Raw genomic sequence first — 21,689 nt, 5'->3', positions numbered from 1 at the left:
TCAAAAGGAGGACCAATATGCATAATAAACGTATATTCCTGGAGGTTGAAAGGGACCAAAAATAGATTTTCTTTAAAGATTTTTAGGATATAAAAATTATGACAATAATTATCGTACTTACACGTCCCAAAAAGGATATAAAAACTATGGTGTTTTGGTGTTCAATATAATTAACGTTAATATTTACAGTAGGTACGAAAAAAAACAAAGATGTACTTGACTAAAACTAACAAATTGAGCCATAAAGGATAACGAACGTAATTTGCTAAAGATTTCTTGAGGAGAGCCAAACAGGATTTCTTCAAGAGATTTTGATGGGGACTATTTGCAGTATTTTAAGGAAAGCGAAGTATTCGGCTCTTGTCTTAATATAATTCCCGTTCTATGTTCCACATGCCAAACAAATGGCATGCCAACATAGAACATATTTTGCACCAGGAAATCAGTTTGTGTCTTTCATTCCAAGTGTTCATAGCCCATCTTTCAGCACTTGGTCTCCATATCCGATGACGCGCCAGCTTCAAAAATACAAAACAATGATTTGTTTTGGTTTTTTCTTTTTTTATTTTCACAAAAAGTACGTATAAAGGTTTTTTTACATACATATGTATTTCAAAATATAAACAAACTATATTTTGTTTTTGTTGTGAAATGTCATGCCGTATTGTTGTTGTTCTGTATGTGACACGCTCCCGTACAGACATACAGGGTTGTATTTATATAAATTTGACAGATGCGACTACCTTTTATCATTCTACCATGACAGACAGCCGGGTTGACAAATTTTTGACATTTTTGTGAAAAAGAAGTGAGATGATAATTCAAATGTGCTGAAAACAAAAGAATATGTACAAACCAAAATATGTGAACGGAAAACAAAAAGAAATCGGTGATTTTCATTCATAATTTTACAACTGTTTTCGCAGTTGTCTGGACGCCTACGTCACACAGGCAAGTTGTGCGATTTTGACAATCAATACATGAAGTCAACTGTCCTGTCATTTGTAAACGCAGGGCTAGCTTTTCGAGGATATAAACTGTCAGCTGATGTTTGTTTACGTATACATACAAAATAGCTCTGTTCCTTTACGTTCAAGAATCTTCAAGTTTTACCACTTTTTACTCGAAAAGCGTTCCTTTACTTCGGACACCATACCATTCATAAAGAAGCAGTTTACATTTTCAAAAATAAAGGAACAGACCAAATAACACATAAATATCAACAAAATAGTTTCGAAAAATTAAAATGGTAACTATTGATGCATTTAAACAGTAATGCTAAGTTTACATTTACGAAATCCACTCGATTTGAACTGTCAAATCCATAGGTTAAACGTCAAATGAAATCCAATGGATTTCAGATGAGATTTCATTTGACGTTTGAGCTATGGAATTGACAGCTGAAATCAAGTGGATTTCGTAAATGTAAACTTAGCATAAGTCTGTCTGGTTACTTTCCCAGAATTATCCAGCAAGTACTTTCCTCAGAGAGTAATACTAGCTGTGTTCCTTTACTTACCTGAGGTTACCATTTTTACCATTTGTTACCATTTTTAACCTGCAAAGCGTTCCTTAACCCCGAAAAGTGGCAAAACTGGAAGCAATTTTTAAGAGAGTGAGAGTGGAGAGAGAGCGAAAATGGCTTTCTCTTCTACCACAGGCTACCAGCAAAATTTCTGCAGGTAAAAAATGGCAGAACTGATTTTTCCACTTTTGTTTGACGATTATTTCACAATGAAGAAGAAAATGGACGAAAAGCAGAAGAAAAATTCGAACGCTGACAAAACTAAATTAAAAACTGTGAAATAAAAGACGAAAATTGATTTTTTTATGTTTGTTTTTGACATTGCTGCCGGATCTACCATTTTTTCGTTCCTTTACTTTTCTGGTAAAAATGTTCATGAGAGAGCAATTTTGACACTTATCTCTTTTACCACTCTTACCATTAAAAAAGTAAAGGAACAAAGCTATTAAACATTCAATTTGTTGGCCTGTTCCCGTACTTTATAAAGTGGTAAAAGTCGTAAAAGTTGTAAAAGTCGTAAACGATTTTCATATAAATTTTGTGTACGGGAACGCAAAATGTGTAAAAGTAGTAAAAATTGTAAAAACTTTTTAGTTCTGGAACAGAGCTTGTATTTTTTATTTTTCGTTAAATAATAACGGCGTAAAGCTACCGTAATAATCAACGGCGTTGCAACACACTTACGACTACCCGATTACTTTAATTAATTCTGACAGCTGCTGGCTGACAGTGAGAAAATAAAAAATAACTGCGCGTAACAAGAACAACGCAGAATATATTTTTCAGATTATTTCACAACAGTTCTCAATTTTCCTGTGGTACGACGTAAATTTTCCCTGATTTTCTTCAAATAAATCTTTAAAATGGCATCATTGACCAGAGTATCACGCCTGTTGCAGGCTCCATTGAGACGTGTTCAAAGTATTCCCGTTGCATTATATCACGAGAATGTAAGTATTTGTAGGTAGAGATCTTTGTTGATTGAATTCCTAAAGTTTAAATAAAGTTTCTTCCCTTATAAATTTATAGTGTGATTAGCTATCGAATGTTTTTGTTGTCGTTGTTGTAGTAGTTTATTGTTGTACAATGAGTACCGAGGAATATTTCAAGGTCTTGTTTAGTTAATTTAGTTAACAACATGCCTCCGTTATATACTCAATATAGTTTGAAGATGGGGGTAGGGAAGAAAGTGAAGGCCTATTTGCCGGCTGTTTTGTTTTGATTTTTTTGGCAATCGTCAAATTATAATGTGGTGAAATTGTAAGATAGAGTGAGGGGATAATGTGAATAGAATAGATGGAATAAGGGGTAGTGACATAGAATTTAACTTATACTAGATTTCCTTTTCGTCATCCATTATGACAATTTTTAGTAGTTATTTATAATAAAAATAAGCTTAATCCTATTGTAGTTAACCAATCACCCTATCAATCTGAAATTATACCACCGATAAATCTGTTTATATTGATTAGGTCAATATAAAATGTTCTAAAGAAAATCATAGCACTCTTATAGAGAATTCATCTTTAAACACATCCAATAGAAGTGCAGGTGATATCGCGAGGGCATTCAAGACGTAATTCTACTGAACGTCAGCTGAGTGCTCTCTCAAACAAATCGATAGAAAAACATTTTCATGATAAACATTTGAAGATGAAAATGTCTTAAAATCATCTTACAAAACCTGCAAGAAGTGCATAACCTTAGTTGAAAAAATAAACATCGTACTAAAAATTGTCACCAAGGAGAGGAAGATGGAACAAAATGGAACCCAACAACAAAATACCTAAGGGCAGAGAACTTAATGAATCAGATGTCGGATCCACACGGCAGTAGAACAATATTATAAATCTCTCGAATCCAGAGGGAAACAACATCTATAACACCTTACCGCAAACAGTTAATAACCATTGCAGACTGTACAGATATATCGACTGGCAGAGACATTAAAGAAATCAACACGAACTTAAGCATGAAGCCCCACAACAAAAGAGCTAAGGGCGCGAGCACTTATATGAATTAGGTCTCGGATCCACTGGGCAGTAACACATAATTAGAAAGCGCTTGACCGAATGATAATGTGATAATTTAATTCCGGGACAACCACATCCAAACCCCCATTCCGCATTGCAGCAACCTTCTGCAAACAGTTAATAACCATTGAAGACTGCGCAGTTACATATGTCGACTGACAGAGATATTAAAGAAATCGACACGAGCTTAAATATCTAACACCCTGAGTCCTCATCTATCATCCTCACATAGTGGACAAAAGATGTAACATAATAGACTCGGGCGTCACGTTCGACACCCTTCATCTTTTGCAAACATGCTGAGATGGAAGCGTTGGAAAGGAACAAATATTAAAAGTTGTAGCTGCATTGCCTGGCGAAAGGACCAAGAAGTCATCCTCAAGGTCATGTTAAATGTAAAATGCGTTCACGTTCTTCTCATAGAAGACCACAAGGTCTTCTCATCTATAAAATTGTCTCATAGAAGACCACTAAGTATTCTCATAGAAGACAAAAAAGTCTTCTTCTAGAAGACGACAAGGTCTTCTTTTAGAAGACTCCGAAGTCTTCTCATAAAAGGTCATCAATTCTACTCATGGAAAACCGAAATTTCTTCTCATAGAAGACGGCAAAGTCTTCTCATAGAAGACCCAAAGGTCTCCTCATAGAAGTCCCAAAGGTCTTCTCATAGAAGATCACTAAGTCTTCTCATAGAAGACAACTAAGTCTTCTCATAGAAGACAACTAAAGTCTTCTCATAGAAGACCCAAAGGTCTCCTCATAGAAGTCCCAAAGGTCTTCTCATAGAAGATCACTAAGTCTTCTCATAGAAGACAACTACGTCTTCTCATAGAAGACAACTAAGTCTTCTCATAGAAGACAACTAAGTCTTCTCATAGAAAATCAAAAGGTCTTCTCATAGAAGATCAAGATCACAAGGTCTTCTGATAGAAGGCCACAAAGTCCTCACAAAGAAAACCACAAGGCATTCCCATAAAGTCAGGGTCATCGCATAGAAGACTACAAGATCTTCTTATGGAAGACCACCGGTTCTTCTCATAGAAGACCACAAGTTTTTCTCATATGACACTGTCTCAAGGTCTTCTCATAGCAGCCCACAAGTTCTAAAAAATAATCGACCTTGCTCTCTTCTGGGATGTATGTGGGAATATTATTTATAAGAACGGAATTCCTTTCGTTTGTTTTCCAAATTATTAGAGCACTTCTTTTAATATGAGCTTACTATGCAGGGCATTAAGTTGAGTAAAATGGAAATGATGAAGTAAAAATTCTACAAACACTACTTTCGAGATAATATTTTGATAGACAGGTGTATGTATTCGTATTTATTTTCAATTTAAATCCCAATCAAACTCCATTAAGTTCTATTTCCAGTCTTGCTATATAACCAAAATCCAAGATTATTAAGAAACCAGTTATAATTAGCAACATCTGTTGCCTTTTCCCAGAAGTTGTTCCCACCACCCTCCGATTTATTTTCTACATGTTATTTTGTAAACAACAGCTATTATCTCTCGACTACTGTCTTCAATTGATAAACCTCTCGTGTACTTCTTGTTGTTTTACACTCATAATTTATTAACATATTTTTGTTTATATATTTCATTCTAGGTTGTTGAACACTACGAAAATCCACGTAATGTTGGTTCTTTAGATAAAAAAGACTCGACTGTCGGCACGGGTCTTGTTGGCGCCCCAGCCTGTGGTGATGTGATGAAATTGCAAATTAAAGTCGATGAAAATGGCAAAATTATTGATGCCAAATTTAAAACCTTTGGATGTGGATCAGCCATTGCAAGCAGTTCATTGGCCACTGAATGGGTTAAAGGCAAGACCATTGATGAAGCTGGTAAATTGAAAAATACCGATATCGCCAAGGAGTTGCGTTTGCCCCCCGTCAAATTGCATTGCTCAATGTTGGCTGAGGATGCCATTAAGGCGGCTTTGGCCGATTACAAAGTCAAACAACAAAAGAAGCAGGAAGCCAATTAAAAAAATTGTCTTATTGAAAATTAAGCTTTATGGAGACTTCGATTTGGATTTTCTCCCTAAAGCAAAAAAAAAAAAAAACAATAGCAACAAACGAAAATTATCTAGTTTTTTAGTACTCATAGGGTATGCCTAGTTTAAACTTGTTGACTAACTATTTTTGTAGTGAAATGAAATGAAATGCTGTATAAAAATATAAGAATGGCTTTCTTGGAAAGTTTTCTTTAATGGTAACTATTTAAGATGAATATACATTAAGGATTTAGTTTTTGTGAAGAAGTAAAAGCGCAAGTCTGATTGTAAAAGAATGTAAAGATTGAAAACAAAACGTTGTCATACAAAAAATATGAAAAACGTTTTTGCACTTAAAATACATAAATATATTAAACAGCTTTTCTTCTTAAACCTGACAGAAAAATAAATAAATAAAATAAAATATATACAAAAATAAATTATATGCTTTAATTGTTACAAAAAATTAAATTTTTTATTGTTATTCTTTCATGTTTACAAGACACATTTAGGATAAACGTACACTGACATTGTTACAAAAAATTAAATTTTTATTGTTATTCTTTCATGTTTACAAGACACATTTAGGATAAACGTACACTGACATTGCCACCACATTCTCCCTTGGATTTCATTTCATAGGCTGTAATATTTAAATAAGTTTTCATTATTAATTTAATATTATATTTTCTTTGAGGTTTTTGAGAAACTTACGATCATCACTGTGTTGACAATTGTAATTGCCCATAACACATTCATTTCCAAAGGTCAAGAGTCGTTCCTTGTTTCCATTTTTGGCTTTGGCACAAATTGGTTCATATTTTTCACCACAATTTGCCGAACATGCGGGTGCTTGTTTATTTTTGGCAGGTCCAGCCATGGACAGGGCCACCAAGCAAATCACTGAAAGTAAGAAAATTTGTATATAGTTTAAAAAATTAATATCTATTTATTAACTATTAAGAATGATTGTATGTTTTCTATCAGCAGTCATTAAATTTGGCCTAATAATCAGAATAATATTAAATCATGATAGTCGCAGTGTACATTAGGATGTCTAAAGCAACATCGTCTAACGCAATAATTTTTGAATATTATGAAAGAAGTGTTAAGAAATACTCTAGACGGTAACATGAATTTATGATTGATATATATTTTTCCATGTTCAACAGCAGACTTCGGGGTAAGTAAACTATTCTTCTGAACGTTTGTTCATAAACAAATAAAAATTATCCTCTATAGATCGAAGGCCACTGAATAGAAAATTTTGAAACTCTGACTTAAACCCTCAAATATTTGATATGTATCTACAGGTGTATCTACAGGTATCCCTATACAAACACATTTTGGAGAGCCACTGAGAATAATTAAACCACTGATTGTAATTTATGGGACTATATCTAAATTGGACCCATACTACCATTTTCAATACCAAAAGCCCAGCAAACAAAATACATTTTAGAAAAATGTGACGATCGGCTGCAATTAGTTTGGGAGCTAAATAGTTTATACCTATTATTTAGATGAATTTCCCGAGGATATACTCAAGTATTTACCAAGTATTAAAAGTATTCCGGTATGTTCTGGGACACACTTCACGCCTCAAGCATTTTGTTCACCACATTTACGCTTATTTTTCGAGTATTTTATGGACGGACTAGAGCGTACTCTTCTTTTTAAATAACCTAATGAATCTTAGCCGCATGAAATTCGCAAAAAATGGGAGTGAATGGGGCGAACAAAATGCTTTAGGCGTGAAGTGAGAGGTGAAGTGTGTTTCAAAACATACCCCATTAACGATCAAAAATGTGCCTCATCGAAACAACTATGTTTGGATGAAATCCGTTTTAGAGTCGATATGTCCGGCTGGCTGGAGCGCCCAAGAACTCTTGAACAAATGAACCGTTTTTTTCCAAACTTTGCTCCTCGTAATATTCTGTCCAAACTTCGATCTTGTTCAAAGATGCGCCATATCGGTCCACTGATGCGAACATTACCAACTCCAAAGTTCAAGCCAAAATGGTGCGCGCAATAACTCTACAGAGGTCTAATTATGTGATTCGATCGGCACGTTTTTGAAAATGATTTTTAGTTTGTCTTTTTTCCCCCTCCGTCAACTTCGAAACGATCCAATTTTGCAATTTTGGCACAATTGAGTGGACAACTTTCTTCAATTCGTTCGACAATGTAGATTGAGCCATGCAATTGCAATCATTGCCATGGGACTTTTGGAAACTTCTCTCTTTTAAAATACATCCTTTAACGTTTACACAATGTAAACTACGGCAATCGAAGATACGCCTTAAATCTAAAATAATTTACTGATTATACAGATCTTTCCAACATGAGAATCAACTTACAGTGCAGATGGCAATTCGAAAGGATTCGACTTGTCCCTCAAATTTCTTCTAATAGATGCAATGTCCTGCACATTTTCTTCATCATCAAAAAATAATTCCACTCAACTTATCATTTTAAAGTAGTTCTTTTTTCGAATTGTGTGTTTTGGATTGAATATAGAGTTCACAAGTTTGAAAAAACACTGATCGTTTATTGACCACCCAGTTGGGTTGACATCAACAATACATCATTTCATCTCAGTTGCGCTGGTAATTGACAACACAACTCAAGTTTAGTGGCAAAGCATAATCGACCCCTTAATAATTCGCGACAGACATCCCAACCTCAGTTTTACGACAGCAATCAAAACGATAGCCGGACTATCGATAGTCAGCTCAGCTCTACACCATTTTCACATGTAATTCGAATAATTTCAGTTGTAATTTGAGAATTCCAATCGAAATTCGAATTATTTCATTTATAATTTGTGTTTTTCTTTGGTAAAACAAATTTCATTTGTAATTTGAATTTATATATTTGTAATTCGAAATTTTCCATTTGTATTTTAAATTGTTTATTATAAATTACAAACGAAATAATTCAAATTACAAATGGAAAAATTTGGATTACTAATGAAATAACTCGAAATACAAATGAAAAAATTCAAATTATAAATAAAATAATTCGAATTTCAAATGGAATTCTCAGATATGCCTAAATTCTACATTTTTCGAAAAAATTGCAGTTTAAGGACATGTTTCGGATAGAGGTGGCAAACTATCGATAGTCGGACTATAGTTTTGATCAAATCTTTGTTTATATAACGGACTCTGAAGAAATTATGGGGGTTATTCTGAACGACAATTCCCCGTGGGTTTTATCTTTCCGCCGTTACAGCTTAAGGGAGAATGTGAAAGAACTCACGGGGAAATTTCGTTCGGAATAACTTCATATGATTTTAATAATTCGCTACAGATAACCCAAATGACTTGTTTTGGTGGCCGATGTAACCTATGTTTTCGGCAGCAATCAAAATGATATTCGGGCTATCGATAGTATGCCAGATCTAGTCACGGATTGTTTTGACATTTTCTTGAAACGAGTTGTCCTCACTGCCCTATTACGACGGTACAATTTTTTTGGCGGCAAGTCCATACTTTCCAAGATAATGACCCAAAAGTGCATTAAGTTCCATAAGGTCTATGTCAGACAACAACTTCGGGAAACTCCCTTCCTGTCAAAAGTCCAAATTTTGACTTATGTCCAGTTTAGGGGTTCTAGGATAGTTTTGAAATTTTTACTGAAAGTACTCTTTGTGGTTGAGTTTTCAGCGACACATTTTTTTCGTGGGCAAGTCTATGACTTGAAGGCAAGATAACTATGGAAAGGAGTGTCTGACAATGGTGCAGGCTCACATCATATTTTTTATCAAAACATAAATCAAACACGAATATGGACTATATCGGAAGCCTACTTCGGGTACCTCCCTCACAAAAAATCAACATTTGCCCTTATGTGCAGATTAAGGGCTGTTTAAGGATCATTTTTGGTCTGTTCCTTTACTTTTGAAAATGGTAAAACCGGCAAAAGTGGTAAAAGTTGTAAACTGCACCCATATGAATTGTATGGTGTCTGAAGTAAAGGATCGCTTTTCGAATAAAAAGTGGTAAAACTTGAAGATTCTTGCACGTAAAGGAATAGAGCTTTTGTAATCTAAATCAACTTCTTGTGGTCCTATTTACTGCGATATAATGTCTTTCGTGGGCAAGTTCATGCTTCCTAACATGAAGGTCCAAAAGCTACAAAAAAATCCTACGGTAACCAATAAAGTGACTGAAGGCACGATAACTATGGAAATGAGTGTTTAACAATGGTGCAACCTTTGCAAATCGTCTCTCAAATCAAGTTCGAAGATTGACTATAACGGACAACTCCTCACAATAATTCAAAATTTGCGAATATGTGAAGATTGAGGCCTGTTCAAGGATCGTTTTAAAATTTTTCATGATGATATACAATTTTTCATGGGCAAGTCCATGATTTCTGATATAATATAACATTTGCACATAGTAATATTTCTCTATATCTCAACAATCAAGTTCGAAGATAGACCATCGGAAAATGTATTCCAAATCTACATTTCAAGTTTATTGTAGTACCCAATTATTTGTTGACCAGTGTAGTCGAATATCATAATTTATAAATTAGAATACTCCGGATTTTATTGTGTGAATAATTAAAACTTAAATTTCCACAGAATTGTTGTTCAGCAAGCGGCGTGTGACGACAAATTTGCAAAACAAAACAAAAAATCGGATGGATGGACGATAAGCAATTTTGCACACAGTCAATTAAAAATGGAGATAGGTATAACTGAAAATTTGACCGATGTTATCATAATTATTTCAATTGGAACAATTAACAAATTGAAACATACGTACATACATACATAATTACTGAGGTATGTACTGATTTCAAATCACTAATTATTGTTGTTGTGATTTAGAATTAAATGCAAAACTCCACAACAAACCATTTTATATATTACTTTTTTATTTTCACTATAAATAGCAGATGTAATTTACTTACCCAAGAAAAATCCCAAAGCAAAACGCATCTTTGTTGTTTTGTTCGTTTTTAGAAAATAGAAAAGTAAATCACCGCTTGATAAACAAGTTTAATCCGAGGTTACACTTCAATCTCAACTAAAGCTGAAAGCTTTTTTGTTGTTGATTTTATACACGCAAATTAATGATCAACAAAAGCAGCCGGTCACTCAAAGCGGCGGCTACTGAACAAAAATAAACAATGGAAGCTTTAAAACCCAAACATTAATAAAAAATTAAAAAAAATATGGACATTACGTGTCACAGAGAGAGATTTTAGATCATTTTTTAATGTGTGTTTTGTTTTTTGACACATGTTTGTCCGTCCGCTTTCCAATATGTTTATATTTGCATATGTATGAATGTTAAATATAGTCCGGTCAAAATAGACATTGAAATAGCAAAAATTCCCCCATCGATCCCATGTGTGCAAAAAAAGTTATTCGGGGTCAAAGGTCAAATTTTAATGGTTTTTAGGTTTTCGGATTTATTTTTTGAAAACAGTTGATCTAATCAAAAAGTGACTAAAGTAAATATTGTAGACAGAAAAATTATCTACAAGTTTGATCTTTATATTTTTTTCCCTAGAAGGAACCATTCTTAAGATATAGCTGTTCTAAAAAACACATGATTTTTATGCACTTATAAGGGAAATATGGACATCTTCATACGAACCGGCTAAAATAAGCGTAGTAACCGAGTCTGTCCCCCAAAAATATATATTTTCTTGAAGAGCAAAATTATAGCTATATTTTAAAAAAATTCCAACAAAATCGGAACGTGTTTAGTAGAGTGATTCAATGTTAGAGTCATTTTATGCAAAAATAGCCCATTTAACCCACATGTGTAATTGTAAGCCCAACGGGAACGACCCAAACGAAAACTCTCCGATTTTTTTCAAGTTTTGTCAGAAGGTAGGGTTTGTTGCGCTGATTACGAAAATGTATAATTTTCAACGGTTGCGGATCCGGTTCGCCGGTTATTCGACCCGAAAGGCCAAATTTAAAAACCGGGTTAGACCCGGTTCTACTGATTCGATTACTGCAAAGTGGATATCGTTCGAAAGCTTATGAAAGTATCTAACACATAGTGTCATTACTTTAACCGGTTCGCCTCATAATGTACTTACGCGGCTATTTTTTTATTTGACCTTTAGATCGCGATATCTCGAAAATGGTAAGTCTTTTTTAAAAATCATAAAGACCACTCTTGTAGACAATTATTAAATCTACAACTTTTATTTTAGCCGGCTTTTGCTAAATCTTACCGTTTTTGAGAAAAATTAAAAAACTGAATAATGCCTCCAAAAATGACCTTTGACCCCGAATAATTTGTTTTGCACACATGGGATCGATGGGGACTTTTAGGACGTTGCTTCTAATGGCCAACCCTAGCTCTCCACCAAAATTCAGCTTTGTGGGAATTTTTGATATTTCCCCCTTATACGCATGTCTATTTTGACCGGACTAATAGTTGTTTTTTTTTTTTTGACAAAATACAATTATTAACCCTTTGAGGCTATATTTTACTTTTTAGATGCTTCAAGGGGACAGACGATCTATTACATATATTAGGAATTATCGGGTGATGTAAGGTATAGGAAACCGTTACGAAGAATCGGGATGCTACTGTACTTATTTATTTCAGTGGCCTGATACATAAGCTGTATCTTTCCGTAATTTTCATTACAATTTCGAATACCTGGCTTAAAGATAGATTTGGTCACTTATCTATTGCATCAGTGGTAAGAGATTTGTTTCTACGTACTTTTATAGGGGTTGTTGTTGTTGTAACAGTGTTTTTTTTATTATGTTTGTTCCTCTGTTCAATCTGGCTCTGGGTCCAGAAAAATGGCTGCTTCGATAGGATGTAGCCACAGATCCACTGGAGTTAGATGGGTAGGTTTGGCGGGGCAGTTAAAAAGGTGTTGTGAGTCGTGCGGGCCCATGCCGCATACTGGGCATATGCACGGCGCGATCGATTTCCGCCCAATAAGAATTTAGGCGACTGCAGTATCCCGAACGTAGTTGAGCCAAAACTACTCTGGTTTGTCGTGGCAGCTGACGCTCCTGGGGATGTACTCCGAGTACTTTATTCACACTATAATTGCTTAAGGCCTTGGCAACTGCGTCCGTGTGAATGCTATTCAAACCTGCTTTATATGCTTGTTGATCTAGGGGTTCTCTCCTGTATCGTTGGACCTCTCCCTCTAGAGCATGGATATCCTTCCTGATCTGCCTGAATGTGTCGGGCCTACCCACAAGATGGTAATTGGGATGGCTCACACGTTAACATCCAAGCAGGTACTGCAACGAAAGCATCTCATTGTGTTGCTTTACTGGAAGAATCTTTGCCTCCTCATGTAGATGGTCCACTGAAGATTTGAGGAGGCACCCAGTTGCTGTTCTCAGGGCGGCATTCTGGCAAGTTGGAATCTTTTTCCAATTCGTATCACATAATCTCGGGGACCAGACTGGGGCCGCATAGCTTACCACAGGCCGACCTATCGCGTTATATGTGGTCAACAAGGTTTCTTTATCTGCACCCCAAGTGCTGCCGGCTAGGGACATGAGGACCTTGTTCCTACTTTTCAGCTTGTCGCAGATAGCTGTGGCGTGTGTGCACGACGTGGATGTAGTGTCGAATGTAACCCCTAAAATTTTAGGACAGTTTGTGGTCGGAATTCTGCTACCGTCGACCACGACATTCAACTCACGTCCAAACTGCGCTGTCCATGTGATGAACAGAGTGGCTGTAGGGGTAGGATTTCTTTATGCTTTTTGCATGACCTAGCCAACGCGATCGCTGTAATTCAATACGCACTCCTACATTCCATGGTCCATGACATAAACAGGGTCGCCTTGGATTTCAAAGGCGAGATTAGAAAAATTGCGCTAGACTAAATAGAGTCCTAGGTAAGGTTTGTTGTTGTTGTTGTAAGAGTGTTTATTATTATGTTTTTATGTTCCAGTTCCAGGAAAGTGGGTGCTTCGATTGGATGTAACCACATATCCACTGTAGTTTAGGTGTGAACAGAATGAAATACGCCGCTTTTTTCACGCTCAGTTTCATGTCAAAGATTAAAGGCCAAGTACTACCTAATTCAAACCCTGCCTAATTAATTTGAATTAGGTAGTACTTTGCCTTTAGTCTTTGTCCCAATTTACATTAGGCGAGTTTATTTGCGGCAATTGTCAGTTTGTAGGTGAGAGAGGAGGCTGAGAGGCAAAGGGTTACCATATGCCTCACCTCTTTCTCCATCAAACTGACAATTGCCGCAAGTAAACTCGCCTAATGTAAATTGGGACTTTTACAGGAAACTGAGCGTGATAAAGAGGCGTATTTCATTATACCCTCAGCCTTTAGGCTAAGGAGGGTATATACACTTTGATACGATGAAAATGTGCCTCATCGAAATAATGGTTTTAGACCCCAAGTATGTTTGGACGAAATGTGTTTCAGACAATTTGGAGTCCGTCCGTCTGTCTGTCCTGCTGGCTGGAACGCACGATAACTCTCGAACGGATGAACCGATTCGGTTAAAATTTTGGCTTTCGTAATATTTTGCCCAAACTTAGTTTAAGTTCGAAGATGAGCTATATCGGTCCACTCCTTCCGGTACCTCCCCACAAAAGTTCGAAAATGTTCGGAAAGTTTGTGCGCACGATAACCCTTGAAGGGATTGACCGATTTGGTCCATACTTTGTATAGCGTAAACTTTCTACCAGAGTAATATGAGGTTCCAATATGGTCTTAATAGGTCCACTCCTTCGGGTACCTCCCACACAAAATGTCGGAAAAGTTCAGTTTAGGGCCATCTCTCGAATCGCTTTGATTTTTGTTTTAGCAACATGTATTCACTGCCCTCCATACGACGGTAGAAGTTTCATCAGGGGCAAGTCCAAACTTCCTGGGAAAATAGCATGAAAGTTGCAAAAAACCCCTATGACACCGTGTGAGGTGGTTGGAGCGCAAGATAACTCTCGAACGGATCTGCCGATTCGGTCCAAAATATGGCCTTAGTAATATTTTGTCCAAACATAGTTTAAGTTTGAAGATAAGCCATATCGGTCCACTATTTCAGGTACCTTCCCCACAAAAGTTCAAAAATGTTCGGAAAAATTGTTCGTACGGTAACTCTTGAAGGGAGTGGCCGAATTGGTCTATACTTTACGCATCCTAATATATCTACCAGATATAGATCAGGTTCAAATATGGACTATAATTGTCCACTCCAACCGGTACATCCCACACAAAATTTCGGATAAGTTCACTTTAAGACCTGATATGGAATCACTTTGATTTTTGTTGAAGCAACTTGCATTCGCTGCCTCAATTGCGATGGTAAAAGTTTTTTCGGGGGCAAGTCCATACTTCTTAAGCAAACAGCCCGAAGGGTGTAAAAACCTCCTATGGTACCATATGTAGTGGCTGGAGATCCATTCTTTTTAGTATCTCCTCCGCAAAACTTTTGATCTTTAATCCAGATCAACATTTTTGTTGGTTCAAACGCCCAAAATTTTTAAAACCCCCTAAATACATGCGTTTTTTTGGGAAAAAATTGTTTCAATATCCACAGGCTGAGGGTATATCTCTGTCGGCAAAGCCGACTGATACTTCTTTACTTGTTGTGTTTCTACCTTTAGATGAGTAGGTTTGGCTGGTCAGTTAAAAAGGTGTTTTGAGTCGTGCGGGCCCATGCCACATACTGGGCAGATGTTTTGTACGGCGCGGTCGATTTCAGCCCAATAAGAATTTAGGCTACTGCAATATCCCGAGCGTAGTTGAGCCAAAACTACTCTGGTTTGTCGTGGCAGCTGACGCTCCTCAGCTGCTATAGATAGGCGTTGTACTCCGAGTACTTTATTCACACTATAATTGCTTAAGGCCTTGGCAACTGCGTCCGTGTGAATGCTATTCAAACCTGCTTGATATGCTTGTTGATCTAGGGGTTATCTCCTGTATCGTTGGACCTCTCCCTCTAGAGCATGGATATCCTTCCTGATCTGCCTGAATGTGTCGGGTCCACCCACAAGATGGTGATTGGGATGGCTCACACGGTAACATCCAAGCAGGTACTGCAACGAAAGCATCTCATTGTGTTGCTTTACTGGAAGAATCTTTGCCTCCTCATGTAGATGGTCCACTGAAGATTTGAGGAGGCACCCTGTTGCTGTTCTCAGGGCGGCATTCTGGCAAGTTTGAATCTTTTTCCTTTTTTCTCAGGGACCAGACTGGAGCCGCATAGCTTACCACAGACCGACCTATCGCGTTATATGTGGTCAACAAGGTTTCTTTATCTGCACCCCAAGTGCTGCCGGCCAGGGACTTGAGGACCTTGTTCCTACTTTTCAACTTGTCGCAGATAGCTGTGGCGTGTGCGCACGACGTGAATGTAGTGTCGAATGTGACCCCTAAAATTTTAGGGCAGTTTGTGGTCGGAATTCTGCTACCGTCGACCACGACATTCAACTCACGTCCAAACTGCGCTGTCCATGTGGTGAACAGAGTGGCTGTAGATTTTGTGGGGGAAATCTGCATATTCCTCGAATGGAAAAAGGTGGTAAGATCGGTTAAATAGTTGTTCACTCTCTCACAGATGTCATCAGGATAGGTACCCGACGCCAGGATCGTGCAATCATCCGCATACGTTAAACAGTTCCGGAGATATCACCCCACTTTGGGGAACTCCCTGTCTCACTCTACGGGGTTTGGACTTCTTGTTCCTGAATTCCACGTACGACTGGCGTCCACACATATAATTGACTATCCAACGTTTCAAGCTTGGCCGGAGGGTTGTCTGCTCAATGTCCTCAAACAGCGTGGAGTGCCTGACTGTATCAAAGGCTTTAGATAAGTCAAGCGCCACCATCACTGTTCTATCGCACGGCCGTCTCTAGTTGAGTCCTTGACAAATATGTGTGGTAATGGCATGCAGCGCATTTTTCGTGCTGTGCTGCTTACGGAATCCATGCTGATGATCGGCAACTTGATAGCTATTTCTGATACTGCGGAGGACTAAGGCCTCAAGGGTCTTTGCTACGGGCGACAAAAGCGGCCTGTACGATTCACTTTTGCTGGCATTCTTGCCGGGCTTCCGTAGTGGGACCACCCTGCCCATTTTCCAGACTTCGGGAACAATGAGGGTGGATAGCGACAAGTTGAGAACTTTAGTGAGATACTCCACTCCCGGCTCATCTAGCTGCTTCAGCATTTCCATGGAGATTCCACCAGGGCCCAACGCTTTGGATGATTTAGCGTTCCTGATGGCATTGGCAACATCATCCATTGTAAACTGTGGTGGTTCCTCCTCGGCAGGAAGAGATCTGATGCGACGTAATACTCTTCGCCCTGTCACTCTCGGGGTGCTCGACAAACTGTCGATTGAAATAACTTGCGCACCTCTTCCAGGGTTCGAGAGTTACTTAACCGTTGCCCACAATTCACCTATACCGGTTCCAATGTTGCAACTCTTCATATGATTTCACCACTTGTTCCGCTTATGCTCGCTGATTAGCCTGTTAACTTCCAGTGTCAGCTCCCTGGATCTGGGGTCATTGGGGTTGGTTCGGCGAAGCTCATCACGCTCATTTGCTAATCCCGTCGCTTCTGCTGGGAAGTTTGGTCTTACTGCGGGTATTCGACCAGCAGGGATATGGCGAGCGGCTGCAGCTGTGATGATGTCTCGGAACATAGGATTCTCGTCTAGCCATTTCGTCAGTTTTTTCGTCTCCCATAAAGTCGCAGTGTCCTGGTATCCAGTATAATCGGAAACTATTTGTTAGTTTTTCCAAAGCTGTTCTACACTCAAGGACGGCCTCAGACTTGATGTTGAACGATTTGATGGCCTTAAGAGCGGTTCAAAGATCTCAGCATCCAGACTTCTGCGGCCTCACTGATAGCGACGATTTCAGCTTGCAATGTCTAAAAGTGCTGTTTGCATCACTTCCTTAAAGAGACCGGAATTGCTGTGAGTCAGACAACAACGTGTTCGTGTTCTGGCGTGTTATTCGTCGTGTCTTCCTTACCATCGTACTTTGATGGAAGATCTAGCTCCTTGACACATCAGCTGCTATCGCTAAGGCATCCAATACGTCATTCAATTGGTGGTCAACCGATTTTCGATAGTGACCTCCATGAAAACAATGGTTCTCCGAAGTCATAAACGGCTATAGATGCAATAAATTCATAAATCAACATCCACCTGCAATTTCAAACAGCATTTCTTGCCTCCAAACACCTCATCATACTTTGCATTCCTTTAATTGCCCTTCTAACCTAAAAAATCTACATCCAATAGATTTATGGTGAAAACCAATTGAGGTGGAGTTGTTTCTCCCAATTCTTTGCATACAAACAATTAACATTCTCTTTTCCATTTTTCTCTTCCCGTTTCATTCTTATTTTATTTCTTCAGGATAGAACCCGCGACACCAGACGAAATGTGACAACAAAAAGCCGTGGTCGTGGGTCTTTCGAAACTCACAAAATACTGAGGAATATTTCACCGGAATATTAGCAAGAGCTTTGATCTCTTTGCTGCCTTCCCGGGGACAGAATTCCACGCATGAGACCAAATGTTCCATCCAAGACGAACTGAACTGATTGACATAACATAGGGCTAACATACCATATGACAGAATAATTGAAGAACTGAACACAGACATGTATACTCTTGTTCTTCAGTACCTACAACATCTTGATCACCACACAACTAATTCCAAACGGAATTAGAAGTCCTTTTGGTTCCCAAAAGTATAAATCCCTCTTCCTTTTGGTACCAAACATCCTCTATTAGATGCCCAAAAGTATGCAATATATTTCTACCGTCAATTTATTGAGAATCACACCTCGCCAAACGAGCTGTGGTGAGGATACACAGGACGCAAAAATCCACCACAAAATTCCACCTAATTTTCCATCCGGGACGTCCACATTGGCACAAGAACGTGTCAACAAAATTCACAATCATTCTGGTTTCCAAATTGGTTCCATCCAAGAACTTATTGGCACAACATCGGGCTAACATACCATATGACAGAAGAATTGAACAACTGAACACAGAAATTTATACTCTTGTTCTTCAGAACCTATGCCCCAAGTACATACAACATCTTGATCACCACACAATTAATTCCAAACGGAATTAGAAGTCCTTTTGGTTCAAAAGTATAAATTCCTCTTCCTTTTAGTTCCCAAAAGTATAAATCCCTCTTCCTTCTGGTACCAGACATTCTCTATTTAGATGCCAAAAAGTATGCAACATATTTCTGCCGCCTGTTTATTGAGCATCCCACTATATATATATATATATGGCCAGGTCAGGCAATTAGGCGCCTGTGTGCGCTCATTTAGCGTTGCTCTCTCCACACACACAATTCAACCCATTGAAAAAGCATGCACTCACACAATGACGCCCCGTAAAGTATGCAATAGAAAAGTATGGTGCCTGACCTGGATATATGGATATCATTGGATTTAGCTACACTAACTAGCGCGTTTTTCTTGGGAAGATGTTTTGGTTCCCGTAGCTTTGTTAAATACGATATTTTCATTGTCTAACTGGACTATTGAATCACTCTTTTAGATCCGAACCGTACCTTTCTTTAAATGTTTTTACTTTATGAACTACCCTGGTCCATTTCCTTTCCGCTGGGATCAGAAAACCCCAAGATTAAGGAGATATTCTCTATGTGATATCACAGTCCAACATAGTTAACTCTCCAAGAAACAGATTCCCGAGATTACTCTGACAGAGTCTTGATTCAAACAACCTGCCCATGAAGTGGTGCCCAGTTGGACAATGGAGCTCACTACATTTCCCCGAAAAATTTATTTTTATCTTTTATGTGAAAATTTCTTAAAGTAATACAGGTTTATGACTTCCATCTCTGAAAATCGTTCACACGATTTTTTTGATAATACAATTAATAATAATAACAATAATGCATTTTACCCCGACATCCATAGCGAGCTAAATAAAATTTAGTTTATTCTCTGAGCTTGCGATAAGAAAGTTAACAGGCAACCACCGGTCGGGGAGCTATTAAATTAAATGTTGTCTTGGTTTAATCGTACCCGAACTGCCATTATCATTGGATGTTTGGATTTGTTCATTTATTCTATGGTAGCTGCTGTTACTCTAGAAAATTTGGAATATGATCGATTTTCACAATACGACTATGATGATTATAGTGATGTTTATAAGAGTTATGAAGAACGGGAACATCGGAAACTATATTGTACGATTTATGTGATTATGTGTGCAATAATGGTGTTGGTATCGTTGCTGTTAATATGGGGTGTTTTAACGGTAAATATAAATGTTGGTAAAAATATATTAATTAATAATTTATTAATTTGATAAATTTTTTCCATAGAAACGACCTGCATGCATGTCTCCCTGGCTTTTGGGATCGTTTATTGTGTTAATTTATAGCAGTATTGTTGTCTTGGATGATATCTTCTTAAAGGCGTCATTTGATGGAGTAGCATATACAATCGTATTTTTCACCGTACTTTTTATTGTCTTTGGTAAGTTTTAATTTACACGGATATACAATACATAAAGTATCCATGTGTTTATGTTTCATTTAAGGTTTCCAGACATTCTGCTTGGCATTGGTCTACAGCTTGTATCGCAACTATCAATTGGAAAATGTTTTACAACACTTTAGACACCAGCTTTATGAAGAAATCCATAAGGAATATATGGAAGTAATTGCTCTTAAGATGGATCAAATACTTAAATCTGATTCGAAAATCGACACCAGCAAACCCAACGGAAAATCTAAAAAATTAAAATAAAACTTTTCAAATTTAAAAAAGAAAAAGTTGTAAAAATTGCAGAAATACAATTGAACTTATTTAACTTATCTATAACGTAGCTGCTGGGACAGAGGTTTACTACATTATAGAGAAAATTTGTTATAGAGAGTGCCTCTTTTAATTCATACTTTTTTTTATAAAACGATTCGTTATAAAAACGTTCGCTATATGGAAAATGGCTGTAGTAGATTCTTGCCAATCCTGTAAGTTAAGCAAAAGTTATTTAACAAAATTTGCAAGGACATTAATAAGTTATGGTCTTATTCCCTGTTTACATATACTATATCGTTCTGCCGAGATAACCTTCTTTATGAAGAGGAATGGAACAATATTACCAATATTTTTAACAATATTTTTCAGGCATCAGCGGAACCATAATGATTGATTGTTAAATAATAGGTCTGTACGATAACACAAAAGTTTGTATAAATTTGTAGAAACTTTTACTAGGCGTTTACACCCGACAGTCTGTCTTCAAATACAACTCTGATTCACTAACACATATGGTATGTTCCAGTACTGCAAGAATCTAATAATTTTTATAATTTTTTTTTCGATAATTTTTGACATTTTTGTGAAAAAGAAGTGAGATGATAATTCAAATGTGCTGAAAACAAAAGAATATGTACAAAAACAAAATGTGTGAACGGAAAACGAAACGGAATCGATGATTTTAATTCATAATTTTACAACTGTTTTTGCAGTTGTTTAGAGTTTAGGGTTTTTGACAATCAATACATGAACTCAACTGTCCTGTCATGTGTAAACGCAGTGTTACAAAATGCTGTTCGATAGTCTGTGTTTAGACACGCAAATTTCTTGGGAAAGTAAATTGAGTTTTTTTGGAGAGAGCGGAGAGGAAAGAGCTCCTCAATACTCTTTCCTACCCCCTATTGCCTAAAAGCTGAATTTACTTTCCCGAGGAATTTGTGTGTCTAAACACGGACATAACAAACTTGTTCAGTAAAAAAAAAACTGAGAAGTCTTGCAAGTAGTTGCAAGAACTTACAAATTATTTCTACTGTACTGGTTTCTGTTGTAGTTGTTGCCTGATGCATTTACCTTGGTAAATATGCCTTGTATTTGTGGCAATTGTGGTCCTTTCAGAGCAGAGTGTCTTTCGATCTGATCAAGTATAAACGTAATCTATATATGTTTATACATTTATTTGACATGAATTCAAAGACGTGGGCTTTTTTACACTTTTGGTGTCAACAAATTATAATAAAGAGGTTTATCGTGCCAATAAGCACTAGTATAAGGCCATGTTTATATTATAGCCTTTTGCAGGGTTAACCTTCTTTATGAGGATTTGTTTGACGTATATGTAATGGAATTGACATTTAAAACCCAGTG

General features: G+C 37.2%; 3 protein-coding genes across 5 annotated transcripts; 2 read left to right on the top strand and 1 right to left on the bottom strand.

The window, feature by feature from the left end:
- The first annotated feature begins 2,214 nt into the window (after nucleotides 1-2,214).
- Nucleotides 2,215-5,631, top strand: IscU (Iron-sulfur cluster assembly enzyme). Its single transcript, XM_073974612.1, has 2 exons — nucleotides 2,215-2,475; nucleotides 5,170-5,631. The coding sequence occupies exons 1-2, from the start codon at nucleotides 2,389-2,391 to the stop codon at nucleotides 5,548-5,550; spliced, it is 468 nt and encodes a 155-aa protein (XP_073830713.1). The 5' UTR covers nucleotides 2,215-2,388; the 3' UTR covers nucleotides 5,551-5,631.
- A 376-nt stretch (nucleotides 5,632-6,007) lies between these two features.
- LOC141397849 (uncharacterized) lies at nucleotides 6,008-10,647 on the bottom strand. 2 transcript variants are annotated; one of them, XM_073974639.1, is made up of 4 exons: nucleotides 10,489-10,647; nucleotides 6,274-6,462; nucleotides 6,169-6,202; nucleotides 6,008-6,092 (listed from the first exon to the last, which is right to left on the bottom strand). In XM_073974639.1, exons 1-4 carry the CDS (start codon nucleotides 10,514-10,516, stop codon nucleotides 6,068-6,070), a joined length of 276 nt encoding a protein of 91 aa, XP_073830740.1. In that variant the 5' UTR covers nucleotides 10,517-10,647; the 3' UTR covers nucleotides 6,008-6,067. The 2 variants fall into 2 exon arrangements, with proteins under 2 accessions (XP_073830740.1, XP_073830729.1); XM_073974628.1 differs by having other exon boundaries at nucleotides 6,089-6,202.
- Nucleotides 10,648-17,248: 6,601 nt separating this feature from the next.
- On the top strand, nucleotides 17,249-20,357 carry LOC141390542 (uncharacterized). Of its 2 annotated transcripts, none has more exons than XM_073963487.1 (3): nucleotides 17,249-19,818; nucleotides 19,886-20,039; nucleotides 20,104-20,357. In XM_073963487.1, exons 1-3 carry the CDS (start codon nucleotides 19,561-19,563, stop codon nucleotides 20,310-20,312), a joined length of 621 nt encoding a protein of 206 aa, XP_073819588.1. In that variant the 5' UTR covers nucleotides 17,249-19,560; the 3' UTR covers nucleotides 20,313-20,357. The 2 variants fall into 2 exon arrangements, with proteins under 2 accessions (XP_073819588.1, XP_073819587.1); XM_073963486.1 differs by having other exon boundaries at nucleotides 19,494-19,830.
- The last annotated feature ends 1,332 nt before the right edge of the window (nucleotides 20,358-21,689 follow it).

Source organism: Musca autumnalis, unplaced genomic scaffold, assembly GCF_047663935.1.
Source record: "Musca autumnalis isolate F117 unplaced genomic scaffold, ASM4766393v1 scaffold_1, whole genome shotgun sequence".
Lineage (NCBI taxonomy): Eukaryota > Metazoa > Arthropoda > Insecta > Diptera > Muscidae > Musca > Musca autumnalis.
This window is presented reverse-complemented; position numbering and strand designations above follow the sequence as displayed.

Coding starts and splice junctions, on each gene's coding strand:
- IscU (XM_073974612.1), top strand. CDS start 2,389: ATGGCATCATTGACCAGAGTATCACGCCTGTTGCAGGCTCCATTGAGA. Junction 2,476..5,169: donor TTGCATTATATCACGAGAAT/GTAAGTATTTGT, acceptor ATTTCATTCTAG/GTTGTTGAACACTACGAAAA.
- LOC141397849 (XM_073974639.1), bottom strand. CDS start 10,516: ATGCGTTTTGCTTTGGGATTTTTCTTGG. Junction 6,463..10,488: donor TGCTTTGGGATTTTTCTTGG/GTAAGTAAATTA, acceptor TCTTACTTTCAG/TGATTTGCTTGGTGGCCCTG. Junction 6,203..6,273: donor TTGTCAACACAGTGATGATC/GTAAGTTTCTCA, acceptor TAAATATTACAG/CCTATGAAATGAAATCCAAG.
- LOC141390542 (XM_073963486.1), top strand. CDS start 19,561: ATGTTGTCTTGGTTTAATCGTACCCGAACTGCCATTATCATTGGATGT. Junction 19,831..19,885: donor TTTTAACGGTAAATATAAAT/GTTGGTAAAAAT, acceptor TTTTTTCCATAG/AAACGACCTGCATGCATGTC. Junction 20,040..20,103: donor CGTACTTTTTATTGTCTTTG/GTAAGTTTTAAT, acceptor GTTTCATTTAAG/GTTTCCAGACATTCTGCTTG.